This window comes from Salvelinus sp. IW2-2015, linkage group LG9 (assembly GCF_002910315.2).
Source record: "Salvelinus sp. IW2-2015 linkage group LG9, ASM291031v2, whole genome shotgun sequence".
In the NCBI taxonomy this organism is placed as follows: domain Eukaryota; kingdom Metazoa; phylum Chordata; class Actinopteri; order Salmoniformes; family Salmonidae; genus Salvelinus; species Salvelinus sp. IW2-2015.
In genome coordinates, this window is record NC_036849.1 from 12,969,887 (window position 1) to 12,994,493 (window position 24,607).

Genomic DNA, 24,607 nt, shown 5'->3' on the forward strand with positions numbered 1-24,607 from the left:
ATCCAAACACAGCAAAACAATGGGGGTGCATCACCCTGAAAACAGCTTTACACAATTACCCTGCTGGGTTCAGAGTCAGGCCCCACAGTTTTCTAGCCCAGGATAAACGTAGTAGAGCGAGAGAGAAGGCATCCCTACATCCCTCAGGGCATCGGCGATGGGAGATCTGCCATACTCACGGACAATCCATCATGCTAATGTGATGTCCCCCCCAATCTCTGACCAGTGTAATTTTCAGAGAAACCATAACCTTGCGTCGCTCACACCCGGCTTTGCAAAAGTATCAAAACCCCCATAGCCTAGGCCGCCATCTCGAAAGTAGGCCTAGCTCATTCCAATAGGCCCTAGGTTTCCAGGTGTTAAAATGCTAAGGAGTTGCTAGCATAACAAAAGGGTTCCCTGACAGAAGGGAACAGCTGAGTGGGATGGCTCGTTTGGCTACCCAGGTAAACCAGTGACTGCTCCTTACCACACCTCACCCAAATAAGAGGGACAGGGAATAGGCAGATGGTAAGTACATAGCTAGTCCATGAATTTGAAAGTTGTTCCTCCAGCCCAATCTCGCAGCGTTTTACCAAAACAGTGGTGGGGTGGCTGCTGTGTTATTGTTTCAACTGTGGATTGCCGCTTTAATGCTTAGCCAGTTGTTTGATCAGTAATTGAGATTAAATGAGGATAGAGGGGGAGGAGACAGGGTTTTGGAATGGAACGTAGGCTAGGCACCAAAACAATAACAATATCAGTTTACTCCATTGACCCACAGGTGCTTGGTGTTTCTCCGACAATGTGGCCTGCAGACAGCTTCCTCCTTGGGCGTAAGGACAGAAGACAGCCAAGCCACCAGGCAGCACTGGGAGAGGACAGAGGTCGGGGACAACAAAAACAACAGTATCAGATTCCAAAAGGAGGAGCCATGAAAAGCCTTTCCACTGCATTTTTGAGATGCCAAATATAATTAAAAGTAGTCTATTATCCCCGGGGGAGCAATTCATTTTTTAGCACGTAGAAAAAAAACACATTGAACACATGACAATAATTACACAAAAAACAATAAATACAGGAGTGTACACAGCTAACTGTACTACTACAGCTTATTGAGAAAGTAGCTGGACTTTTAAACAGCAAGCAGAACGGTCCAAGAACCGGCAATTAGCTAGCTTAAGGGAGGGAGAGAAGGAAACAGTTCTAGATCTCTGCCATCTTTGGAAACATTTTGCATTTAGATTTAGGCTCGATATGGGGAATTCAACACAATTCGTAGTGTAGCTTTTGACAAGGTGGTGGTAGTGCAAAATTTTTGTGATTGTGGGAGTAGACCACCACCTCTTGGGGGTGGTGGCGGCCGCAAAGTGGGTGTGTGGGGGGGGGGGGGGGGCATATGGAGACTAAATCCCAGCAGGATCTTGCTACTGTAACCGGAAAGCTCTGGGCAGGCCAGGGTTGCTACTTACCCTAACTACTTCCTGTATGATAGATTAGAGCAGAGCGGGGCTATTGCCTGGCTCAGTCAGGCCATCTCTCTCTCTGTGGTTGTGAAGGGTTCTGATCAATGGACAAGGCTGCTTCAGTCACGACTCAATCGATGTGCTACCTTGATTTGTGAGTCACGGCAACACGATAGGGAAGATGCCGCATGAACAGCTAACAATGCGGGAGATTTGAGACATTTCCTGTTCTTTAGGAAGAAAGGGAGACCATCTGATCATCTTTCTCTTTGTAGGCAGCAAAGACCCTTATTCCAAACCAAAGACAATTCTGGCAAGGCTTTGCATCCGTCCAGAAAGCCCCTAAACACAAGGAGAGCAGAGTGGAGGGGAGGTTAAGAAACAAAATTACACAGGAAGTCACATCCTGTGATAAATCGCATCCGTTTCATCACAAACCCCCCATCCGTGCCATTGTCAAACACAGACCATCTTTCTCTGGGGCCTCAAACATTGCATACCCACAAAATGCAGTTGAAGTCGGAAGTTTACATACACCTTAGCCAAATACATTTAAACTCCGTTTTTCACAATTCCTGACATTTAATCCTAGGAAAATGTCCCTGTCTTAGGATCACCACTTTGTTTTAAGAATGTGAAATGTCAGAATAATAGTAGAGAATAATTTATTTCAGCTTTTATTTTTCATCACATTCCCGGTGGGTCAGAAGTTTACATACACTCAATTAGTATTTGGTAGCATTGCCTTTAAATTGTTTAACTTGGGTCAAACGTTTCTTGTAGCCTTCAAGCTTCCCAAAATATGTTGGGTGAATATTGGCCCATTCCTCCTGACAGAGCTGGTGTAACTGAGTCAGGTTTGTAGGCCTCCTTGCTCGCACACGCTTTTTCAGTTCTGCCCACAGATTTTCTATGGGATTGAGGTCAGGGCTTTGTGATGGCCACTCCAATAACTTGACTTTGTTGTCCTTAAGCCATGTTACTACAACTTTGGAAGTATGCTTGGGGTCATTGTCCATTTGGAAGACCCATTTGCGACCAAGTTTTAACTTCCTGACTGATGTCTTGAGATGTTGCTTCAATATATCCACATCATTTTCCTACCTCATGATGCCATCTATTTTGTGAAGAGCACCAGTCCCTCCTGCAGCAAAGCAACCCCCACAACATGATGCTGCCACCACCGTGCTTCACGGTTGTGATGGTGTTCTTTGGCTTGCAAGCCTCCCCCTTTTCATCCAAACATAACGATGGTCGTTATGGCAAAACAGTTCTAGACCAGAGGACATTTCTCCAAAAAGTACAAACTTTGTCCCCATGTGCAGTTGCAAACCATAGTCTGGCTTTTTTATGGCAGTTTTGGAGCAGTGGCTTCTTCCTTGCTGAGCGGCCTTTCAGGTTATGTCGATATAGGACTCGTTTTACTGTGGATATAGATACATTTGTACCCGTTTCCTCCAGCATCTTCACAAGGTCCTTTGCTGTTGTTCTGGGATTGATTTGCACTTGTCACACCAAAGTACGTTAATCTCGAGGAGACAGAACTGAGCGGTATCATGGCTGCGTGGTCCCATGGTGTTTATACTTACTTACTATTTTTTGTACAGATGAACGTGGTTCCGTCAGGCGTTTGGAAACTGCTCCCAAGGATGAACCAGAATTGTGGAGGTTTACAATCTTTTTCCTGAGGTCTTGGCTGATTTCTTTTGATTTTCCCATGATGTCAAGCAATGAGGCACTGAGTGTGAAGGTAGGCCTTGAAATACATCCACAGGTACACCTCCAATTGACTCABATGATGTCAATTAGCCTATCAGAAGCTTCTAAAGCCATGACATCATTTCTGGAATTTTCCAAGCTATTTAAAAAGGCACAGTCAACTTAGTGTATGGAAATTTCTGACACACTGGAATTGTGATAGTGAATTAAACGTGAAATAATCTGTCTSTAAACAATTGTTGGAAAAATGACTTGTGTCATGCAAAGTAGATGTCCTAACCGACTTGACAAAACTATAGTTTGTTAACAAGACATTTGTGAAGTAGTTGAAAAATGAGTTAATGACTCCAACCTAAGTGTATGTAATCTTCCGACTTCAACTGTATACATGCGCCAGTTCATAGCCTTGTGCAAATGTATTTGACATTTTGCAGGATGAAATCTCTTGAGATGCACCATTTCATTTTCAAGAGTACACCTTTTCCAGCAATGATGAGTTCATATTCCCCAAGTACCCATACCACAAATTACCATGCACATCTCATTTAATTGGGCCTATTATATAGGCTAATATCATTTCAAGTTTTTGCTCTATGCAGCCGAAAGGGAGCACGGTTGACGGTTTATAACACAGAATTTAACAGGTGAACAGTCTTTTAAATTTGATGTGTGTAGGCTACCACTGTAAAACTGTAGTTGAAAAAAAAAAAATCTGAGTAGACAATGTTTCAGAATTCAGGGACAGTGCAGCATATTTTGGTTCGGGAAAAAGTAAATGCAAAACATTGAATTGAAACAATCCGTTTACAGTCCCACAACAATTTGCTATTGTTTTTGTCTTTCAGAAACAGCCAGATAGAGCAAATGTCACAAGAAAACATTCTGTCAACACCTCCAAAGGCATTTGATCAAGTTCACAATTGCCATTTCCTTTAGACAGCTTAACGTCTTGGCCTAATTCCAATACTTCCAAAGTATACAGCAAATAAGGGCGTCATCACCATAAAAGGTGAATAATGGGCGTTATTCATGCAGAGTTATAATGCTCGTTCAGTTTTTCTGATTTATAAACGGGAAACGTGTATGTATGGCGTGCGCCAAGTTTATGAATCTCAATATTTTTGTGCGTACGCCGTCTTTTCAGAAACAGCGAACGCAGACATTTAGTTTAAAAATGTACCCAACGTTTATAAGTGAAGCACCGAATGGACAGGCTTGTCAGGGGGGAAACTGTCCAAAACACAACGTAATTGACCACTCAAACCTCCCATTCTGATTGGAGTACTGGGAAAAACTCGTCACCACTTTTTAAAGGAAATGTCAGTTGGTTAAGGCCAATACGTCTCAATCGCTAACTAACGCCACCATACTACAAACATACCCAGGCAGACCTTTGCTTCCACATTCAAATTCAAAATAAATACATTCAACTTTTAAATATTAGTGTTTACTCATTAAAAAGACATCAAAATAAAAAAAAGGGCAAAGAGAGCAACTACTTTGACATTGCGTACATGGCTTATAAATATACACCCCCACAGCAAAAAAAATTTCAGAGCGCAGGCTTCTCATACGCAATATATTTTCCAAGAAGGGAGTAGTTGATGGCAGGCAAAGAGAAAGAAAATGAACTAAAGACGGAAAGAAAAAAGAGAGGGAAAGAGCTGAAGCAGGCAGCAGGAGGTATTGGAATGACGGCACAGCAGTGTCCACATGCCAAACCCTGGAAGTCATTTCCTGCTCCCCAGAAGACTTTTATGGAATTCTAGAACAGTGGCTCACATCCCCACCTCCCCAAGCCCACCTCCCCTTCCTCTGAGCCAGCCCTCCGCCACTCTATCCCTTACAACACAGCTCTAGGATCAGCTTACCCCTCTCGAATCCTAGCCATAAGCATTAGGAAGGGAAAACAAAAAATGTCTAGGTGCAGTTGAATCGTACTCCCCTCTACATAGCTGCCAGGATGATGCTAAGCAGGAGCAACACAATACAATAGGTGAATAGTAAAGCCAGAGCCAGTGGGAATGTTCTATACCCACCCAGGTTTAAGGGGAAACATTACAGCTTTACTCAACTTCTTATGGCTGCAGGGGCAGGATTGAGTAGCTTGAATGAAAGGTGCACAGAGGTGCCCATATTAAACGGCCTGCTCCTTAGTCCCAGTTGCTAATATATATGCATATTATTATTCATATTGGATAGAAAACACTCTGAAGTTTCTAAAACTGTTTGAATTATGTCTGGAGTATAACAGAACTCATATGGCAGGCAAAAACCTGAGAAGTTCCACTTCCTGTTTGAATTGTTTCTGAGGTGTCAGATTTTCAACCATGCTCTCAATTGAAATGACAGCGAGATATGGATGAGTTTTCACTTCCTACGGCTTCCACTAGATGTCAATAGTGGAGAACATTGTCTGATGACTCTAATGTGAAGGGGGGCCGAAGGAGACAGGAATGAGTAATCACTGCCACGAGCTGATCACGCATTCACCATGCGCCTTCACATGAGGACGTCCGTTCCACCGCTCTTCTGAAGTCAACCTAATTCTCCGGTTGGAACGTTATTCAAGATGTTAATAACATTCTAAAGATTGATTCAGTACATCGTTTGACATGTTTCTACTGACTGTTACGGAACTTTTGGACATTTCGTCACGTTATAGTGGAGGCGCTTTCTGACTTTGGAATTGTTTACCGAAAGCGCGAACCCAAGTAGCTAATTGGACATAAATAACGGACATTATCGAACAAATCAAGCATTTATTGTGGACCTGGGATTCCTAGGACTGCATTCTGATGAAGTTCAAAGGTAAGGAAACATTTATCATGTATTTTCTGGTTTCTGAGTCCAACATGGCGGCTAATTTGGCTATTGTTCTGAGCTCCGTCTCAGATTATTGCATGATTTGCTTTTTCCGTAAAGTTTTTTTGAAATCTGACACAGCGGTTGCATTAAGGAGAGGTATATCTATAATTCCATGTGTATAACTTGTATTATCATCTACATTTATGATGAGTATTTCTGTTGAAACGATGTGGCTATACAAAATCACTTTTTGGAACTAGTGAATGTAACGCGCCAATGTAAACTCAGATTTTCTGATATAAATATGAACTTTATCAAACAAAACATGCATGTATTGTGTAACATGAAGTCCTACGAGTGTCATCTGATGAAGATAATCAAAGGTTAGTGATTCATTTTATCTCTATTTCTGCTTTTTCTGACTGCTATCTATCGCTGGAAAAATGGCTGTGCTTATTGTGGTTTGATGGTGACCTAACATAATCGTTTGTAGTGCTTTCGCTGAAAAGCATATTTGAAATTGGACACTTGTGGGATTAACAGCAAGAATACCTTTAAAATTATATAATACACATGTATGTTTGAGGAATTTTAATTATGAGATTTCTGTTTGAATTTGGCGCCCTGCACTTTCTCTGGCTGCTGTCATATCGATCCCGGTAGCGGGATGCAGCCATAAGAAGTTAAGTAATAAAAGTTGACTGACTCTCCTCCATGCTTTCCCCCTTCCTCAGAAATCACTCAGAGTACTGTGTATTAATAAAAGGAACATCCTCTCATCCCTAAAATCAGATGTTTGGCTTTTCTAACAAACCCTATTCCTGGAACTCTGATACACAACCCAAATAGATTGTGCAGAAGAAATCTACAGTGTGTTTGCATACACTTGGAAATGCCCACACTTGTCTATGTAAGGTCCCACAGTTGACAGTGCATGTCAGAGCAAAAACCAAGCCATTAGGTCGAAGGAATTGTCCGTAGAGCTCCGAGACAAGATTGTGTCGAGGCACAGATCTGGGGAAGGGTACCAAAAAATGTCTGCAGGATTGAAGGTCCCCAAGAACACAGTGGCCATCATTCTTAAATGGAAGAAGTCTGGAACCACCAAGACTATTCCTAGAGCTGCCCGCCCAGCCAAACTGAGCAATCGGGGTTGAAGGGCCTTGGTCAGGGAGGTGACCAAGAACTGATGATCATGCTGACAGAGCTCCTCTGTGGAGATGGGAGAACCTTTCTGAAGGACAACCATCTCTGCAGCACTCCACCAATCAGGCCTTTATGGTAGAGGGGACAGATGAAAGCCACTCATCAGTAAAAGGCACGACAGCCCGCTTGGAATTTGCCAAAAGGCATCTAAAGACTCTCAGACCATGAGAAACAAGATTCTCTGGTATGATGAAACCAAGATTGAACTCTTTGGCCTGAATGCCAAGTGTCACAGCTGGAGGAAACCTGGCACCATCCCTATGGTGAAGCATGGTGGTGGCAAAAATCATGCTGTTGGGATGTTTTTCAACGGCATGGACTGAGCGACTAGTCAGGATCGAGGGAAAGATGAACGGAGCAAAGTACAGGGAGATCCTTAAAGAAGTCCTGAGCGCTCTGGAGCAGGTTCTCAGACTGGGACAAAGGTTCACCTTCTAATAGGACAACGACTAAGCACACACGCAACACAAAACGCAGGACTCAGAATGTCCTTGAGTGGTCCAGCCAGAGCCCGGACTTGAACCCAATCGAACATCTCTGGAGAGACCTGAAAATAGCTGTGCAGCTACGCTGCCCATCCAACCTGACAGTGCTTGAAAGGATCTGCAGAGAAGAATGGGAGAAACTCCCCAAATACCGGTGTGCCTAGCTTGTATGGTCATACCCAAGAAGACGAGGCTGTAATCACTGCCATAGGTGCTTCAACAAAGTACTGAGGAAAGGGTCTGAATACTTACAGTACCCGTCAAAAGTTTGGACACACCTACTCATTCAAGGTTAATTTTTACTATTTTCTACATTGTAGAATAATAGTGACGACATCAAAACTATCACACATGGAATCATGTAATAACCAAAAAGTGTTAAAAAAGTCAAAATATATTTTATATTTGAGATTCTTCAAAGTAGCCACCCTTTGCCTTGATGATAGCGTCGCACACTCTTGGCATTCTCTCAACCAGCTTCACCTGTAATGCTTTTCCAACAGTCTTGAAGGAGGTCCCACATATGCTGAGCACTTGTTGGCTGCTTTTCCTTCACTCGGTGGTCTAACTCATCCCAAACCATCTCAATTGGGTTGAGGTTGGGTGATTGTGGAGGCCAGGTCATCGGATGTGGCACTCCATCACTCTCCTTCTTGGTCAAATAGCCCTTACACAGCCTGGAGGTGTGTTAGGTCATTGTCCTGTTAAAAAACAAATGATAGTGGGACTAAGTTTAAACCAGATGGGATGCAGAATGCTGTGGTACCCATGCTGGTTAAGAGTGCCTTGAATTCTAAATCAAATCAGACAGTGTAACCAACAAAGCACCCCCACACCACCTCCTCACTTCACGGTGGGAACCACACATGCGGAGATCATCTGTTCACCTACTCTGCGTCTCACAAAGACACAGCGATTGGAACCAAAAATCTCAAATTTGGTCTCATTGGATCAAAAGGACAGATTTCCACTGGTCTGATGTTTTTTGCACGTGTTTCTTGGCCCAAGCAAGTCTCAACTTATTATTGGTGTCCTTTAGTGGTGGTTTCTGTTCAGCAATTCAACCATGAAGGCCTGATTCACGCAGTCTCCTCTGAACAGTTGATGTTGAGATGTGTCTGTTACTTGAACTCTGTGAAGCATTTATTGGGCTGCAATTTCTGAGGCTGGTAACTAATGAACTTATCCTCCTCAGCAGACATCTCTGGGTCTTCCTTTCCTGTGGCGGTCCTCATGAGAGCCAGTTTCATCATAGTGCTTGATGGTTTTTGCGACTGTACTTGAAGAAACTTTCAAAGTTCTTGATATTTTCCGCATTGACTGACCTTCATGTCTTAAAGTCGTTTCTCTTTGCTTATTTGAGTTGTTCTTGCCATAATATGGAATTGGTCTTTTACCGAGTGGGTCTATCTTCTGTATTCCACTCCTACCTTGTCACAACACAACTGATTGGCTCAAACGCATTAAGGAAAGAAATTCCAGAAATGAACTTTATAGACATGAATGTCTGTGGGCGTGGGGTAGCGTTTGGACTGAGCAAGGAGTCTGTGACCATGGCTGGCAAGCGAGCTGCGTCACATATGCCAAAAATAACATTGCGGGACTGCGGTTGGGTTCTAGATGAGTTCTTGCGGGAGCCGGCGGGAGTCGGACAGAAAGCCGGCGGGAGCCGGACAGAAAGCCAGCGGGAGCCGGACAGAAAGCCGGCGGGAGCCGGACAGAAAGCCAGCGGGAGCCGGACAGAAAGCCAGCGGGAGCCGGACAGAAAGCCAGCGGGAGCCGGACAGAAAGCCAGCGCGAGGCCGCGACAGAAAGCAGCGGGAGCTGTGGATTCGACACGAAACCAGCGGAGCTGCTGGAGCATCGGACAGAAGCCAGGCCGGATCTGCTGAGTCCGACAGAAATCCAGCGGAGCTGCCGTGGGATCGACAGAAAGCCAGCGGGAGCTGGTGGAGTCGGACAGAAAGCCAGCGGAGCTGTTGAGATGTCGGGACAAGACAAAAGCCAGCGGGAGCGGTGGCGATATGTCGGCACAACACAGCATCTATCCAGAAAGCCAGCGGAAAGCCGTGGGAGTCGCGACAGGAAGCCACGGGAGCTGCGGGGGTCGGACAGAACAGCCGGGCGTGGAGTCGACAGAAAGCCCAGCGCAGCTGAGCTTGGCTCGGACAGAAAGCCCACGGCGGAGCTGGTGGAGCGACAGAAAAGGCAGCGGAGCTGGTGCGGAGCTCGGACAGAACCAGCGTGCAGCTGTGGGTAGTCTCGGACAGAAAGCCAGCGCGGAGCTGGTGGGAGCTCACAGAATAAGCCAGCGGTGAGCTGGTGCGGAGTCGCAGACAGAAAGCCAGCCGGACGACTGGTGGGGAGTCGGACCAGAAGCCAGCAGGAGCTCGTGGCGGAGTCGGACAGAAATCCAGCCGGAGCTCGAGTGGGAGTCGACAGAAACACGGGAGCTGCGTGGGAGCTCGCGACAGAAAGCCAGACGGCGAGCTGCGTGGGCATGTCCGACAAAACCAGCGGGGAGCTGGTCGGAAGTCGGCAAGAAAGCCAGCGCCGGAAGCTGGTGAGCTCGCACAGAAACGCCACAGCGGCCGAGCTGCGTGGGAGTCGGAAAAAGCCAGCGGGGAGCTGGATTGGAGTCGGACAGAAACGCCGCGGAGCTTTGGTGGGAGGTCGGACCATGAAAGAAAAGCCAGCGGAGCTGGTGCGAGTCGGACAGAAGCCAGCGGAGCTGGTGGGAGTCCGGACAGAAATCCGCGGAGCTGGTGGAGTCGACAGAAAGCGCGGCGGGGAGCTGGGGGAGTCGCGCACAGAAGCCAGCCGAAGCTGGTTGGAGTCGGACAGAAAGCCAGCGGGAGCTGGTGGGAGTCGGACAGAAAGCCAGCGGGAGCTGGTGGGAGTCGGACAGAAAGCCAGCGGGAGCGGATGGGAGTCGGACAGAAAGCCAGCGGGAGCGGGCGGGTGCGGTATGAAAAGCTGCGGGATAAAGAAATCCATCCCGCACAGACCTCTATATGGAGGCGATGTCTGGCGTTGAAATGTGCTCACGACGTGGCAAACGATGGTTTACGGTGTGAAACTGAGTAAGTAGATGAAGAGAATGGCAACTGTGATGCAGCAGCAAAAGCGCATGGTTGAGTGTAAAATCAAGTTATGCCAAATTGAACAATTAGTGTAACTCATTAACCCGGAGTTGATAGTGAACCAAAATCTCAGAAGTTCTACAGATAAGCTAGACTTTCTACAATGGTTGATATAATACAGTATGCCAATTGTTCTGTCTTCATCAAATAAAGCTGACTGCTAATGTTGTTATGTCGGATGTTTGTTTCCCCTTCGATTCCAACAGAAAGCTTTCAAAGGAAGCACTCTATTACCCTGTTATTTTTCAATGTCCAAAGCCAGCAGACACAAACAAGTGAAGTAGTGAGTGAGGGTGCGATCAGAGGGGGGTGATCAATTATGCAGCCTTAAATACAGCTCTCCTCTCTGCAGACTAAAGGAGAATGAAGGCTGTAATCAATAGCAAAGTGCCTTCCTTGCATTTCAGTTTAATCCATCATCCTGGAGCTCCTGCCCCCCATCTGAGACTCAGAGATAGGAGGAAGGCCACTGCTTATAGAAGGAGATGGAGGGCTGAGGGATAAAGACACAGAACACACCCATGGACAGCACTCACATATGGACATGTACAGCACACACACATGCATGATGCAGACATGCCACGACCCACTATACATCAAAACAAACACAATAAATAAGACAACTGTGCTGGTAAAAAAATAATAAGTGCTGTGCTTTGAACGTGAGCTTTGAACAATGGCTGTGAACAATAGCTGTGAAACCATCATGAGAGGTCCTGGGATCTTAAATTTAGTATGTGTGTGACACAATGCAGCGTAAGGCATGCCAAGGATTGTCCCACAAACAGAAACACAAGGACATCCTTTGTGTCTGTGACAGAGGACATGCATGCCAGAAGTGTGTGGCACCTAAGTGTCCCCCAGCATGTGTGTGTGCTCACTACCTTCAAAAAGTGCCCTACCAAACAGCCTGCATACTACAAGACAAACATTTGACTCGCATCGCATCCAACCAATCAGCGAATCCATATGTGTACATGTGACTAGAGCACTTGAGAACAGTTCAGAGGGGTCTGTTCTGAACTATTCAACAATGTCACGAGTGAGAAAGGTGGGTGGACTGGGAGGCATGAAAGCAGGTCACTTACAGTTGGGGAAAAGCACACAAAGAGGTGGCGCCTACACCCATGTCACATGAGAGGGGAGGGGGATGCCCATAACAGTTTCATGATGTGAGGCTCCCAAGCTCCCACTCAAGTTCAAAGCCAACCTGTTGATTTCCACCCAAAACTCTGATCATACTTGATCATCACATTGATGCAACTGACTAACGGTTTCTCTGTTGGTCATAGGTACAGTATTTGAGCAACAGGCCAATGTACTGTACCTGAAAAACATAGTGAGTAATGGTGACTGGAGTGACTAGTCATGTGTGAAGTCTACAGAGGGGCTGGGTTAATGATTAAAATAGAAAACAACCTAAGCCCATTTTAATGTGAAAACAACCAACCAACCAACCAATAAACTGTGGGGAGTGTTTTAGGACAGCCTTGGCAGCTACTTAAACTGCTCAACCCTCACGTGAGTGTAATCAAAACAAACAATACACAAACAAGGGTTTAAGAAGTCAATATGACTGGAGTGACTAGTAACTAGTTAGCTCAGCGGCAGTGCTTTTACTGTAATCAAGAGATACTTTAGCTGGTGATGTTGCCAATGGGGAGTCTTGTGGGAGTCTCCTCACATGCAAACACACACACACACACACACACTAGGCCTACTCCACTCACATAGTGTTGTTTTGGTTCAGTGTGACCAGAACAACCACCAGTCATGGTCAGCCGAACCAAGCTATTCTAATCCATGGCCATCAAACCACTGGAATCTACTGGAGATAACTCACAAGACCAACAGGTAGCCAGAGGTAGTCAGGACCATGCATAATATGATTCCTGCAGACTGAGAAAAGTACCATGAACACACAACCTATTGACTAATAATAAGAGCAGTGAATGAGTTCAATATTTCAACAAGCTGGACAACCCCCTTCAAAACACACACACCCTTGTCCTGTAACAAAGAATCCAGGCCTTCAGAAGAGTGAGGATTGCATGCACAGCTTCATACAACCACACACATTCATGTCTTCCCACATGGTGCAGCAGCAATGAAGCTTATGAGGCTGGTTTAAATGCAGCACAGACGACCACAGGGAACAAAGGCCCCAATTATCCTGAGCTTTAACAGGAGGACTAAAACAGGGAAACGGGCAGGCCAGGGAATAAACGTTGTGCAATGGAGGAAAGTTGGGTATTCGGGCGCATTCGACATGCTGTCAAGACCCGAACTGCACTGCCACCATGCCCGTTTTCCACCATGAAACAAGTCAGTGTTCCACAGCCTCATAGAGAGCTTTTATGCCCACTCTCCATTCAGTCTCTCTCACTCAGGAACTTGTGACATGGCAGCATAATTCCATTGGCAGTGGTTGACTTGATGCTGCTTCTCATGTGCTAGAATATTTGAGAAGTTATAGTGTGTCCATATAAAACATTACTGGCTAAATAGATTCTGAATTCCCACTTAAGCCAATACAGTAGCCTGTATCTTTTATGCATGTCGCTCACTGGTTACAAGTTGCTATTATCTGTTAATGTGTTTACATGAACTGGCATTCCAGTGGTCAGTTGAGTAACAATGTTGCAAAGAAAGGAATTTACTCTTCCACAAATATGACAAGGTAACTGCCATAGAGAACCCATCTGCAGATGGGAGGTAAAGGGGATAGGGGCTAAAGAACATTGCCTCATGACCAACTATGGCCTTCTACCCCTTGGTCAACCAGAGAAGGAAAACAAATGGACGAAAATGTCCTGAATAGAAGCATAAATCAACGTGGGGAAATAAAAACATTGACATAAATCAAAAGGTCCAAAACATATGAATGATATGGGACATAAAAACAGAACACGTAGGCAGATTTCTTTCAGCAGATCTTTACTAAAAAGGAGTGTGACACCATTAAACATATCTCACCGAGTTTCTCCGCGAGTTTAAGCATGACCCCACCAACGTGGATCTCACCAGTGACCCTCAAAGACACATCCCTGTGGAGGTCTGTCACGTGCATCTTCAGTTCCCACGTCCCGTCGGCATAGCAGCCATCGGGCATCCGTATACCGTCCAGCGCCATCCTGCCACAAATCACAACAATTAGGAAAAATTGCCCAATAATAAACATTGTTCCATTCAACTGGTAGGAAAAATTCAAACCTGTTACCCTATGGCACGCACCATTTGCCATAGGCTACATTCATTTAGTCTGTCATATGCAGGCTGAAAGTGACTTGAGGACGCACAGGACCCTCAACACCATAGCCGATCAGTGTTAGTGTTTTGATTTGGGAAAATGTTGCGCTTCCATTAACTTCAACAGTGTCTGTTTCCTTGAATCTAAGTCAAATGTATAAGTTATCTTACAGGCCATTTGAAGAATGCTTGTGATATCACTATACTTGTTTGGATTGAACAGAACACGTAGTCAATTATTCAATAACCAAATGAGAACAAAGGGTAGACTACAGGCCTAGTTATGGCAAGATGGACAATAAGACTTCCCATTTGTGTGTTCACCTGCTTTTTCTAACGGTAGAGAGCCATTCAAAATATTCAAAATATGAAGTTGATTACGTAAGCAGCCCCATGCAAGAACTCCTGGGCACACTAAATCTGGTCAACCAGTAAAACATGACCATAAATTAGCTAAATTAAGTTTCATGAAGTAAAAGGAAGTTAAACACCTGAATCCTAATTTGTTTACCAGATATAACCAGTCTTTAAATGCGCAGTAGGCGTACACAACGCAGCAGAGTGCGCAAAATACTGACTAGGCTACATTTATTGCGAGCTGGGAGGACGAACATTTAAATCAGTGTGTCCACTCACCTTCTCAAATACACCAAGCCAAATCCAAAAAGCCACTAAAACTTCCGAGGTTTCGATAGTCAACACGTTTTTTTCTTCTAAATCATGTATCTAGGTCTGTTCAAAGAGAAAATCCCAAAGAACTCGTCCAAGTGAAGTATCCCAAAGGGTCTCCTCAGGCTTCAGCTAATGGAGTCCAGCCGTGTTTTTTTCGCCCTCCCTCTTTCCACCAGATAACGTCACTCATTGCTCCAGCTCCAATCCGTCTTCTCCTTTCAAATAGTGCAGCAGGGCCTCTCTCCCAGCACGATCAGTGCTATCTGGGATCCTTGGAACGTTCCTATGCCACTTAAGTATAAATATAAAATGGTAAGGGTTTGAGTTAAGGTTAGGGACGTCCCAAGGAATCCGGATAGTACTACCCAACCGGTCATTCCCCCTGCTCCTACTATACTTTCTTTATCGGTCATTGGAAGGGGAATGTTGCAATGTGACGCGGGAAATTACGCACAATGTAATTTATCATTTTTATTACGATCGGTCCTTTTCTCGCTGGTATTTTCTTGCCACTAGGCTTGGTTTCAATTATGTCCCCCAAATACGCACTCTTATTTAGGAATACATTGGAAAAATTAAAACTGATATTGTCTGTCGTTATATTCCATGCTTTCATTCATAACTGACCCATTTGAGGAAATGTCAACAGTTTGGTAGGGAATAACAAAGGCATATCCGCTGCTTCATGCCTTTTATGGAAATAGTACGGAGCTTGCGGTGGTACATCCGGTGACCGCTATGGGGCCTACAGAATTGCACACAATTACTCATTTAGAAAACACGTTCTAAAGTCCCATCCAACTATCAAATCCAGAGACGGAGCCCACTGGTCTAAAACACAATGTTGCACTATGTTGCTCTCACTGTAAATATGTTACAAAGTGTCCAGTGTCCAGTCTGAAATAAGATTTGGATAGGCCTAGCTACTGCTCATTCATTTTAATTAATAAGGTGTAATGGCAAAATGTAGATTTCTGCCTAAATAGGCATACCCAAAAGTAACTGCTATTCGTGTGTAATTACATGATTCTGACATGCAAACATTTTGAAAGAAGACATCTGGGAGACTATGAGGAAAGGATCAGAAGATAGGAGTTACATAGCTCAGAATACACAAGATCAAGCACACACAAAATAACATTTTTTAATTTTATTTTGAAAGTCATCTTTTATTGACAAGCTATAAGTGAATTATTGATGACTAGAGCTGGAAACACATCAGATGGCTTCCACACCGTGAACAATATCAGAAAATAATTAGAATGATAGACCTACAACTAGAAATGGGCAGCTGTTTTAGTAAGTGGTATCAAGTGTGGTCACGGGACATTTCCAAATATCCCTAAACCTCTCCAAAAGGGCATATATCTGTAAATTAGATAATGTTATCTAATTTGTTCAGTATAAAAACACAATTTCTACCATATCAACCTCACAGGTGTTATCGGTTATCCAGGGTACATTCAAGTGTCCTTTCAATCTCTCCAAAGTGTCAGAATGTGGTAATTGCACTTTTTTTGCACACTGGATGTTAAAAGGTTCTAGACCTTGCTTCGTCCCACCCAGGTCAACTGCATAGCCCTGGAAAGCATATCTCATTGACTACAATACTGTCAAGGTGCCAAAGTAGCCACTCCCGTGGAATGGATGCCTACAGCGCATAAGAGGGCAAAGTCATATTTTTGATGCGCAAAGATATATAGTCACTCGGTGGACATTCGATGTTGCCACTAAGTCATACACCAATAACATTGGTAATAGGCTAGATCTGTTCCTAACAGCCTCAGGAATAATTTGATACCTCCCCTGTAGCTATAGCTGAAACACAGACTAAATCGAAGTTTACTGTACCTTGTAAGATGTTTGTGGAAAACGTAGCATAAACTAAACATTTTTACTCTGGGGGCTGGTGATCAATAACGGTAGGTCACAGGCAGACAAATAAAATATCCTCATGATCTGTGGAGTCCCGGCTTTCGGTGAGTATCAACGTATTCAGTGTTTATTTCGTTTATGCTTCACAACGAAAACCGAAATGTAGGTAGCAATCATCTTGAAATGAGGTAATCGGCTCAGCCTGCCCTTATAATTGTGTTTGCCCATATATGGTAGTAAGTCACAACAAAGAGTTGAAGGCACCGATCAATAGCCAAGATACTCAGCTTTCCGCAGACACCCTGCTTTTGAAGGTGGTGGGGGGGGGGGGGGGCTACCGTTCTCATACCAGAATGAATTGAATGAAAAAAATAAACTAATAGGGTCCCCAAATATGGGGAATTTACATTTCTGAGGTTTTAAAAACACATGTAAACTGTTTATCATAATAACAGGCATTGTATTTGTTTTCCTGAAATGATGTTCTACCCTCTCTTATCAGACTGACATTTTCTGTTCATTATTTTTCTTGAAGCATAGCTAAATCAAATATAAAGAGAAACTCTCACCTCTGTATTTTCATTTCTGATACATCATTCCAAGACCAACATGAGTGGATTGTACACTGTGGGCCTACAGTGTGAGTCTTTAGCCTAAATAATGAGAAGATTAACAGGCACGAGTAATGGACGATTGAAGGGCAGAAGAATCAACCCCCTATTGAAATAAAACCCGGTTGAGTCTGTATGGATACCTAGCTATTAGTCATTATTAACAAAATAAATCACATATTAATGTGTGGAATTTCAGTTTTTTTTCTATCCACACACTGACTCCACCACTCTAGAGAATGACATATTTAGCCAAACAACTTGTTGATGTGCATTCAAAGCCATAGACACACAAATGGCGAGTTTGGCAAAGATTGAGCTGGTATCCTTTTTTTCCCATTGCATCTGCTCTTCTGCACAGCGGCATGCACTCCTGCTCCAAGTGGTCAGGGGCAAGGCATGAATCATCTGGGTTTCTGGCTCTCCTCTAGTGTTCTGCTCTTACTAGCTCCAGCAAAGGAATTTGGGCCTCAGACTATGGTCTGCATCAAAGCGATTTATAACCTCTCCTGCTGCTCTGAACCCCTAGTCAGAGTCTGGCAGCCAACCCATTGCCTTTTATAGGCTCTGTTTAATTGCCGGGTAAACATTTGGAATCAGATGCAGCGCAGCCAGGAGTGGGGACTGGTGCTGCAGAGCAGGAGATAGTACTCTCTTATACTAACTGTACTGTCTGTGTCAGGTTTCTCTGTACAGTGTCTGACTTTCACACAACACTGGTCTAGTGTCGGTCTTGAATTGTGGTGGCATTTACGTCCCTTGCTTTTGTAAACATGAAAAACCCTTTCAAATGACTAATAGTTAAAACAGTTGAAAATACACAAAACGTGTATCAAAGATACAACCGTTACATTTTTATTTAACTAGGCAAGTCAGTTAAGAACACATTCTTATTTACAATGACAGCCTACCGGGGAACAGTGGGTCAACTGCCTTGTTCAGGGACAGAACGACAGATTTTTACCTTGTCAGCTCAGGGATTCGATCCAGCAACCTTTTGGTTACTGGCCCAAAGCTCTAACCACTAGGCTACAACGCACAACCTTTATACCGCAAAACTTTATATTTATGCATTTTTAAAGTACTTTGTGTAAGCATATTGGCTTATCCCAGTAGTGATGTAGTAGTGACAAGTTTTGGGGATTTAAAGATACCTAAAATGTCTCATTGGTGTTACCATAATCGGTGTTACTACTCCTACTGGTGGCACAATGCTATCATAATGGTAAACATTATTTCAAGTCATTAAGCTGCCATATTAGTTGATTTAGACAGGAAGACGTACACAAATACATTTAAATACAAATATAGATATATATATTTTTTTTTTACATTTTTCCAAAATGCCATGCCCAAATGCCAAAGCAATTCAGGAACGACCCGTCACTAAAATAATCTCAGTCAAAACCAGACAGTCAATTACTGATGTGGAACTTGTACTGTATACTCTAATGAAGTTCTCAACAGTGTCTGTAATCAAGTGGATATGGCAGTGTCCAATGGAAATGTGTAACTTTGTACTTAAATGATACAATCCTGGCAAACAGTCCTATATATGGACATATGCATACAGCTAGAAAGTATATTACAGCGTTATAGCATGTTGTACAGACAGTCTTAATATTCACTGTCAAAGTATTTGCATGTGATTTAACTAGGAGTTAGTACTGGACAAACTAAATGAAGGGTCGCTCAAGTACATCACTCTATAAATCCTTTGTAATAGCTCAGATATACAGACCACCGCAGGGCTGATCAGTAACTGTCTAATGCTAATTCTTGCCTTATTGTTAGTGGAGAGGAATTGGACTTGGAGAGGTCTCTGATGACCAGATGGTCAAAGATGGTCATTGATTTAGAGTAACTCATGGGGAGGTTTGCCATCTTGTGGCCAAACCTAGAACCAAGGGTATTGCCAGGTTTTTTTGCCATTGGTATTGCAGTCGTGTTTGTTGCATTCACTTAACTTTTAACTAATCCCAACTCTGCTTTACAGATATTGTTTAAGTGCACTTGGATTCAACTACTGCACCAATCTAGATACATAAAAAGTGTTACCCAATATCTTTAATCACACAAAGCTCTATTCATAAACTATCAATCAGCTATTGTTGTGTGGTTGGAAAGTCTGTGCAGTGCAGAGGAAAGAATTTGATCTAAGGTTCAAAGAAAACAAATAGCAGTATAGTGCTCCAACAGAACCTGGAAACTAGCAAATTGTTCCTGCTTAATATTTTGACAATATCTTCATCCCTCAGCCTCGTCCCAGACCTCCCTCCCACACATTTTAGCACTTCTCATTCAGACAGACAAGACCGTCCAGACGTCAGTACAAATCCTTCCTCTCAGATATCATCATTGGGATATGACAGAACAACTTTAAAAAAGCAGCAGAAGGGAGAGTACAGAATAAAATAAGAAAAATGTTTTAATAAAATAAAATGTTTTGGATGGCAGTTTGCAGTTTGATTACAGGCATGATGGGTTATTGCACAGCTCTAGGGACAGTCACTTTTCCAGCAGAAAGTCAAAGTAACAGTCTTACTGAAAAAGGTTTAGTTCATACAGTCGACTCAGACAATGCAGACATTCCAAGATGGTACTTCTCATTCTGTGGACATAAATCTGAAAGGCTAGAGCTCTGGGGCATATCATTAGGTGGAAATTGTTTTGTAACAGGAAAACAAGGCGGTACTACCAGAACTTATCTAATAAGAACACTGAGGTCTATATTTCATCGCAAAACATACTGTATTCTACAGTGTGCCCTACTGAACACAACTGGTTTGACAGATGATCCCTTAGGGTTCAAAGGTGAACCAAAGCTCTCAAATTGTGGGCGACTCTGGGATAGACCAGCTAGATACTGTACTTTGACTTCCCTGTGGCTTCACTAAATGCTCAGAGCTGAGATGAATGGTCAGACAATATAACAGACATATCCCTGAGGTTTGTGAAACCTCCCTGACAAGAGAGTCCCAAGACCATAATCAAAACAGAACAAAAAACAGAACGTGCACATCAAACTATTTAAACTAATTTCTTCAGCCAATATATTTCCGAACACAGTTTACATTCGGTGCTTGCCTGTATTTGAATGAGGTTCACCTTGTGATAGCTGGCCTGATGTATCGGAACTTTAACCAACCACAATTATGATAGCCCCCTCCAACCCCATACCCAGCAGGTATCACTTTAGCATGCAGAGACATCAGTTAAACTGTCCTTGACCAGTATACTTAAAACAACATGTTGGGGAGTGTTCAAACCCTCCATAAGAGAGAATTAGTTGCATGACTGCCCAATGTGGAAACAACTTGATATAGATGGCAGAAAAGAGGCATAGTCTTTCACCTCTGTCAGACATTTAACAGAAACACACAAAAGCAATAAGAGCCATATCTAAAGCGGTCCTGTGCAATTTATAGCCATTGAGAATGTGTATCCACCATCAACATTCATTCTGAACAACTCCAAGTCATTTTCCCTTACTGCCCATGACATCAAGAATTGTTCTCTGGTCCTCTACAAGGCAGTCTGGTCCGAGTCCACTTGATTTGATTCACAAAAAATAGGCCCCACTAACATGCACGTCACTCTTCTGCAATGATCCCAAAAGAGCACATTCAACAAAAAAAACTAAAATAAATCCATTGTGTGGATTGTTAGACCACAGCCCTTAGCTCTGGAACAGTTAGCAAGAGTTTGTGCCATACATATTATTAGACAATTAATTTGACTCTGTTATTCGGATAACAAAGCATAGGACATACAGGGAACGCTACAATGACAATGTGCAGTGAGCAGCACACACAAGTTAATTTGAGGTTAGTTCCATTTCATCATCCCGCATCTCTATAATTGCAAAAAATTGTTTATTTAAAAACATGCAGTGTTTTTTTTAGATAATGAGCAGCCAGTGCCAGACCATTTGAATGCAGCTTTAGGATTTCAAACATCTGTTGGCAACACTGCAATAACCCAGATGAGAGACACATTTACATTTAAAATGACCAGATGGGATGCAAAGTGATTCAGGCATCATGTTCATCTTTCTGAGCCATAAACAAATCTACTGAGCTTGTTTAGTTTTGCATATTGTTCTTGGAAAAGGTGACTAAAGCTTAATAACTAACCTGAAGCCCTTTCGTAGAGGGAAAACGCCCTTGTATTTCAACATGCTCTGTTCATACTGGCTAAGCCATTAAGAGTAAAGCACGCATAAAATAACTTAAGTCATATTTGGCCACCTGCTGGATTTCCTGTTCCCTTAAAGGCCCAGTGCAGTCAAACAGGTAATTTTCCTGTGTTTTATATACATTTCCACACTATGAGGTAGAACATTTTCAAACCGATGATAATGCCCTTTTAGTGTAAGATACGTTTGAAAAGACTGCCTGTTTTGGTTGGATGGAGTTTTGGCTTACCTGGTGACATCACCAGGCGGTAAATTAGTTAATAGTCCAATAAAAAAAAGAGAGTTCCAAACTTCTCTGCCAATAAGAGATAGTGAGGAGGGGAAACTGAAAACTAAGACCACTCAGACAGTCCTTGACAAATTCTTGTTGAGAAATTGCTCTTTACTAAGAAGCTATTTTTTCTATATGACCTTTTTAATTCACAGTAAAGTACTTCATTTTTACCCCAAAATTATTTGATATTGAGAAAACAGCTGCATTGGACCTTTAAGGGATCTATGTTAACACTACTATACATTTGAAAATTATAATTAAAAATAAATTGGATAAAAAATATATACATCCTCTTTCCATTTTATTGATCAGGGAATCAATGTAAATATTTTAGTGCCTGAAGGTCACCTCCTGTTTATAACCTTTAAGGTTTCTTAGGAGAGTTTCTACTGGCTCAAACCTGTGAGTGACAGCTCCTCCTTCCAACCACAAAATTAACTAGGCAAGTCTGTAAATAAGAATTTGTTCTTAACTATGACAGCCTACACCGGCCAAACCCGGACGACGCTGGGCCAATTGTGTGCAGCCCTATGGAACTCCCAATCACGGCCGGTTGTGATACAGCCTGGATTAAGCATTGACATGATCTCTCTTGGACACTTGAATTGCATACATTAGGAGCAAATTTGACTTCAGACTATCCATCTGAACAGAACTGACTTCGCCTGTGTTTTGGTTAGATTGAAAAGTTGCTCAGTAACATAAAATGGAGGGTACATTTCAGAGCTCCATACATGGACCTAACATTGCTTCTCGGTGACTAAAAGAGATCCTAAATTACATTTAATGACAATAATGTAAGTTACTAGTCAAGGCTGGCTACAGGCAAAATGACACTCACCAAGCTTGACTTTAACATGGACGGATGTTTGTGTCACTCGAATGTCCTGCTGACATTGTATGAACATCAAGTGAAAGTCAAGTCGGTGCCACTGACTCCCTGGAGCCAAAGATGAGACGTTCAAATGTACCTCAAAGAAAACAGTTTGCCACACAGCACCATTCAGTTACTAAAACCAAAAGACACAGGGTAATGCTGTTACACAGTTGAAGTCGGAAGTTTACATACACTTAGGTTGGAGTCATTAAAACTTGTTTTCAACCACTCCACAAATGTCTTGTTAACAAACTATAGTTTTGATAAGTCGGTTAGGACATCTACTTTGCGCATGACACAAGTCATTTTTCCAACAATTGTTTACAGACCGATTATTTCACTGTATCACAATTCCTGTGGGTCAGAAGTTCACATACACTAAGTTGACTGTGCCTTTAAACAGCTTCGAAAATTCCAGAAAATGATGTCATGGCTTTAGAAGCTTCTGATAGGCTAATTGACATAATTTGAGTCAATTGGAGGTGTATCTGTGGATGTATTTCAAGGCCTACCTTCAAACACAGTGCCTCTTTGCTTGGCATCATGGGAAAATCCCCCTCCAAAAATCAGCCAAGACCTCAGAAAAAAAATTGTAGACCTCCACAAGTCTGGTTCATCCTTGGGAGCAATTTCCAAATGCCTGAAGGCACCACGTTCATCTGCACAAACAATAGTATGCAAGTATAAACAACATGGGATCACGCAGCTGTCATACCGCTCAGGAAGGAGACGCGTTCTGTCTCCTAGAGATGAACATACTTTGGTGTGAAAAGTGCATTTCAATCCCAGAACAACAGCAAAGTACCTTGTGAAGATGCTGGAGGAAAGAGGTACAAAAGTATCTATATCCACAGCAAAACAAGTCCTATATCGACACAACCTGAAAGGCCGCACAGCAAGGAAGAAGCCGCCATAAAAAAAGCCAGACTACGGTTTGCAACTGCACATGGGGACAAAGATCATACTTTTTGGAGAAATGTCCTCTGGTCTGATGAAACAAAAAGTAGAACTGTTTGGCCATAAGGACCATCGTTACGTTTGGAGGAAAAAGGGTGAGGCTTGCAAGCCGAAGAACACTATGCCAACCGTTAAGCACAGGGGTGGCAGCATCATGTTGTGGGGGTGCTTTGCTGCAGGAGGGACTGGTGCACTTCACAAAATAGATGGCATCATGAGGTAGGAAAATGATGTGGATATATTGAAGCAACATCTCAAGACATCAGTCAGGAAGTTAAAGCTTGGTCGCAAATGGGTCTTCCAAATGGACAATGACCCCAAGCATACTTTCAAAGTTGTGGCAAAATGGCTTAAGGACAACAAAGTCAAGGTATTGGAGTGGCCATCACAAWGCCCTGACCTCAATCCRATKGAAAATGTGTGGGCAGAACTGAAAAAGTGTGTGCYAYCAAGGAGGCCTGCAAACCTGACTCAGTTACACCAGCTCTGTCAYGAGGAATGGGCCAAAWWTCACCCAACTTATTGTGGGAAGCTTGTGGAAGGCTACCCGAAACATTTGACCCAAGTTAAACAATTTAAAGGCAATGCTACCAAACACTAATTGAGTGTATGTAAACTTCTGACCCACTGGGAATGTGATTAAAGAAATAAAAGCTGAAATAAATCATTCTCTACTATTATTCTGACATTTCACATTCTTAAAATAAAGTGGTGATCCTAACTGACCTAAGACAGGGAATTTTTACTAGGATTAAATGTCAGGAAATGTGAAAAACTGAGTTTAAATGTATTTGGCTAAGGTGTATGTACTTCCGACTTCAACTGTACGTCATCTAATAACTTTGTCGTATAAAAAATGAAAATGGCTTTTTGCAGAGCTTTGTGTGAGGCTCATGCTCACTACTGTCAATTGATACTTCTTCGTAAAAGTCACTCGATGATCAAATGGTAATGAAAAGTAGGAACACTAACTCGAAGTACAGCGTGGGTGACTGTGAAAATGACTGCATGAGAATTGCTAACTTAATACATAATTCAATAATTCTGTGTGCATGTTTCAGTTTGCTGCAAAATACTGGTAATATAAC

The 24,607-nt window shown here is 43.0% G+C and overlaps 1 protein-coding gene across 6 annotated transcripts in view; it reads right to left on the reverse strand.

Moving 5' to 3' along the window:
* Positions 1 to 15,347, reverse strand: part of LOC111968586 (fermitin family homolog 2) — a 98,671-nt gene extending 83,324 nt beyond the window's left edge. For all 6 annotated transcript variants that reach the window (XM_023994270.2, XM_023994269.2, XM_023994266.2 and 3 more), the window contains exons 1-2: positions 14,692 to 15,347; positions 13,783 to 13,940 (exon numbers count right to left, since the gene is read on the reverse strand). In XM_023994270.2, coding sequence (XP_023850038.1) covers positions 13,783 to 13,939 — 157 coding nt within the window. In that variant the 5' untranslated portion in view covers position 13,940; positions 14,692 to 15,347. The remainder of the gene's footprint in view (positions 1 to 13,782; positions 13,941 to 14,691) is intronic.
* Positions 15,348 to 24,607: the final 9,260 nt, after the last annotated feature.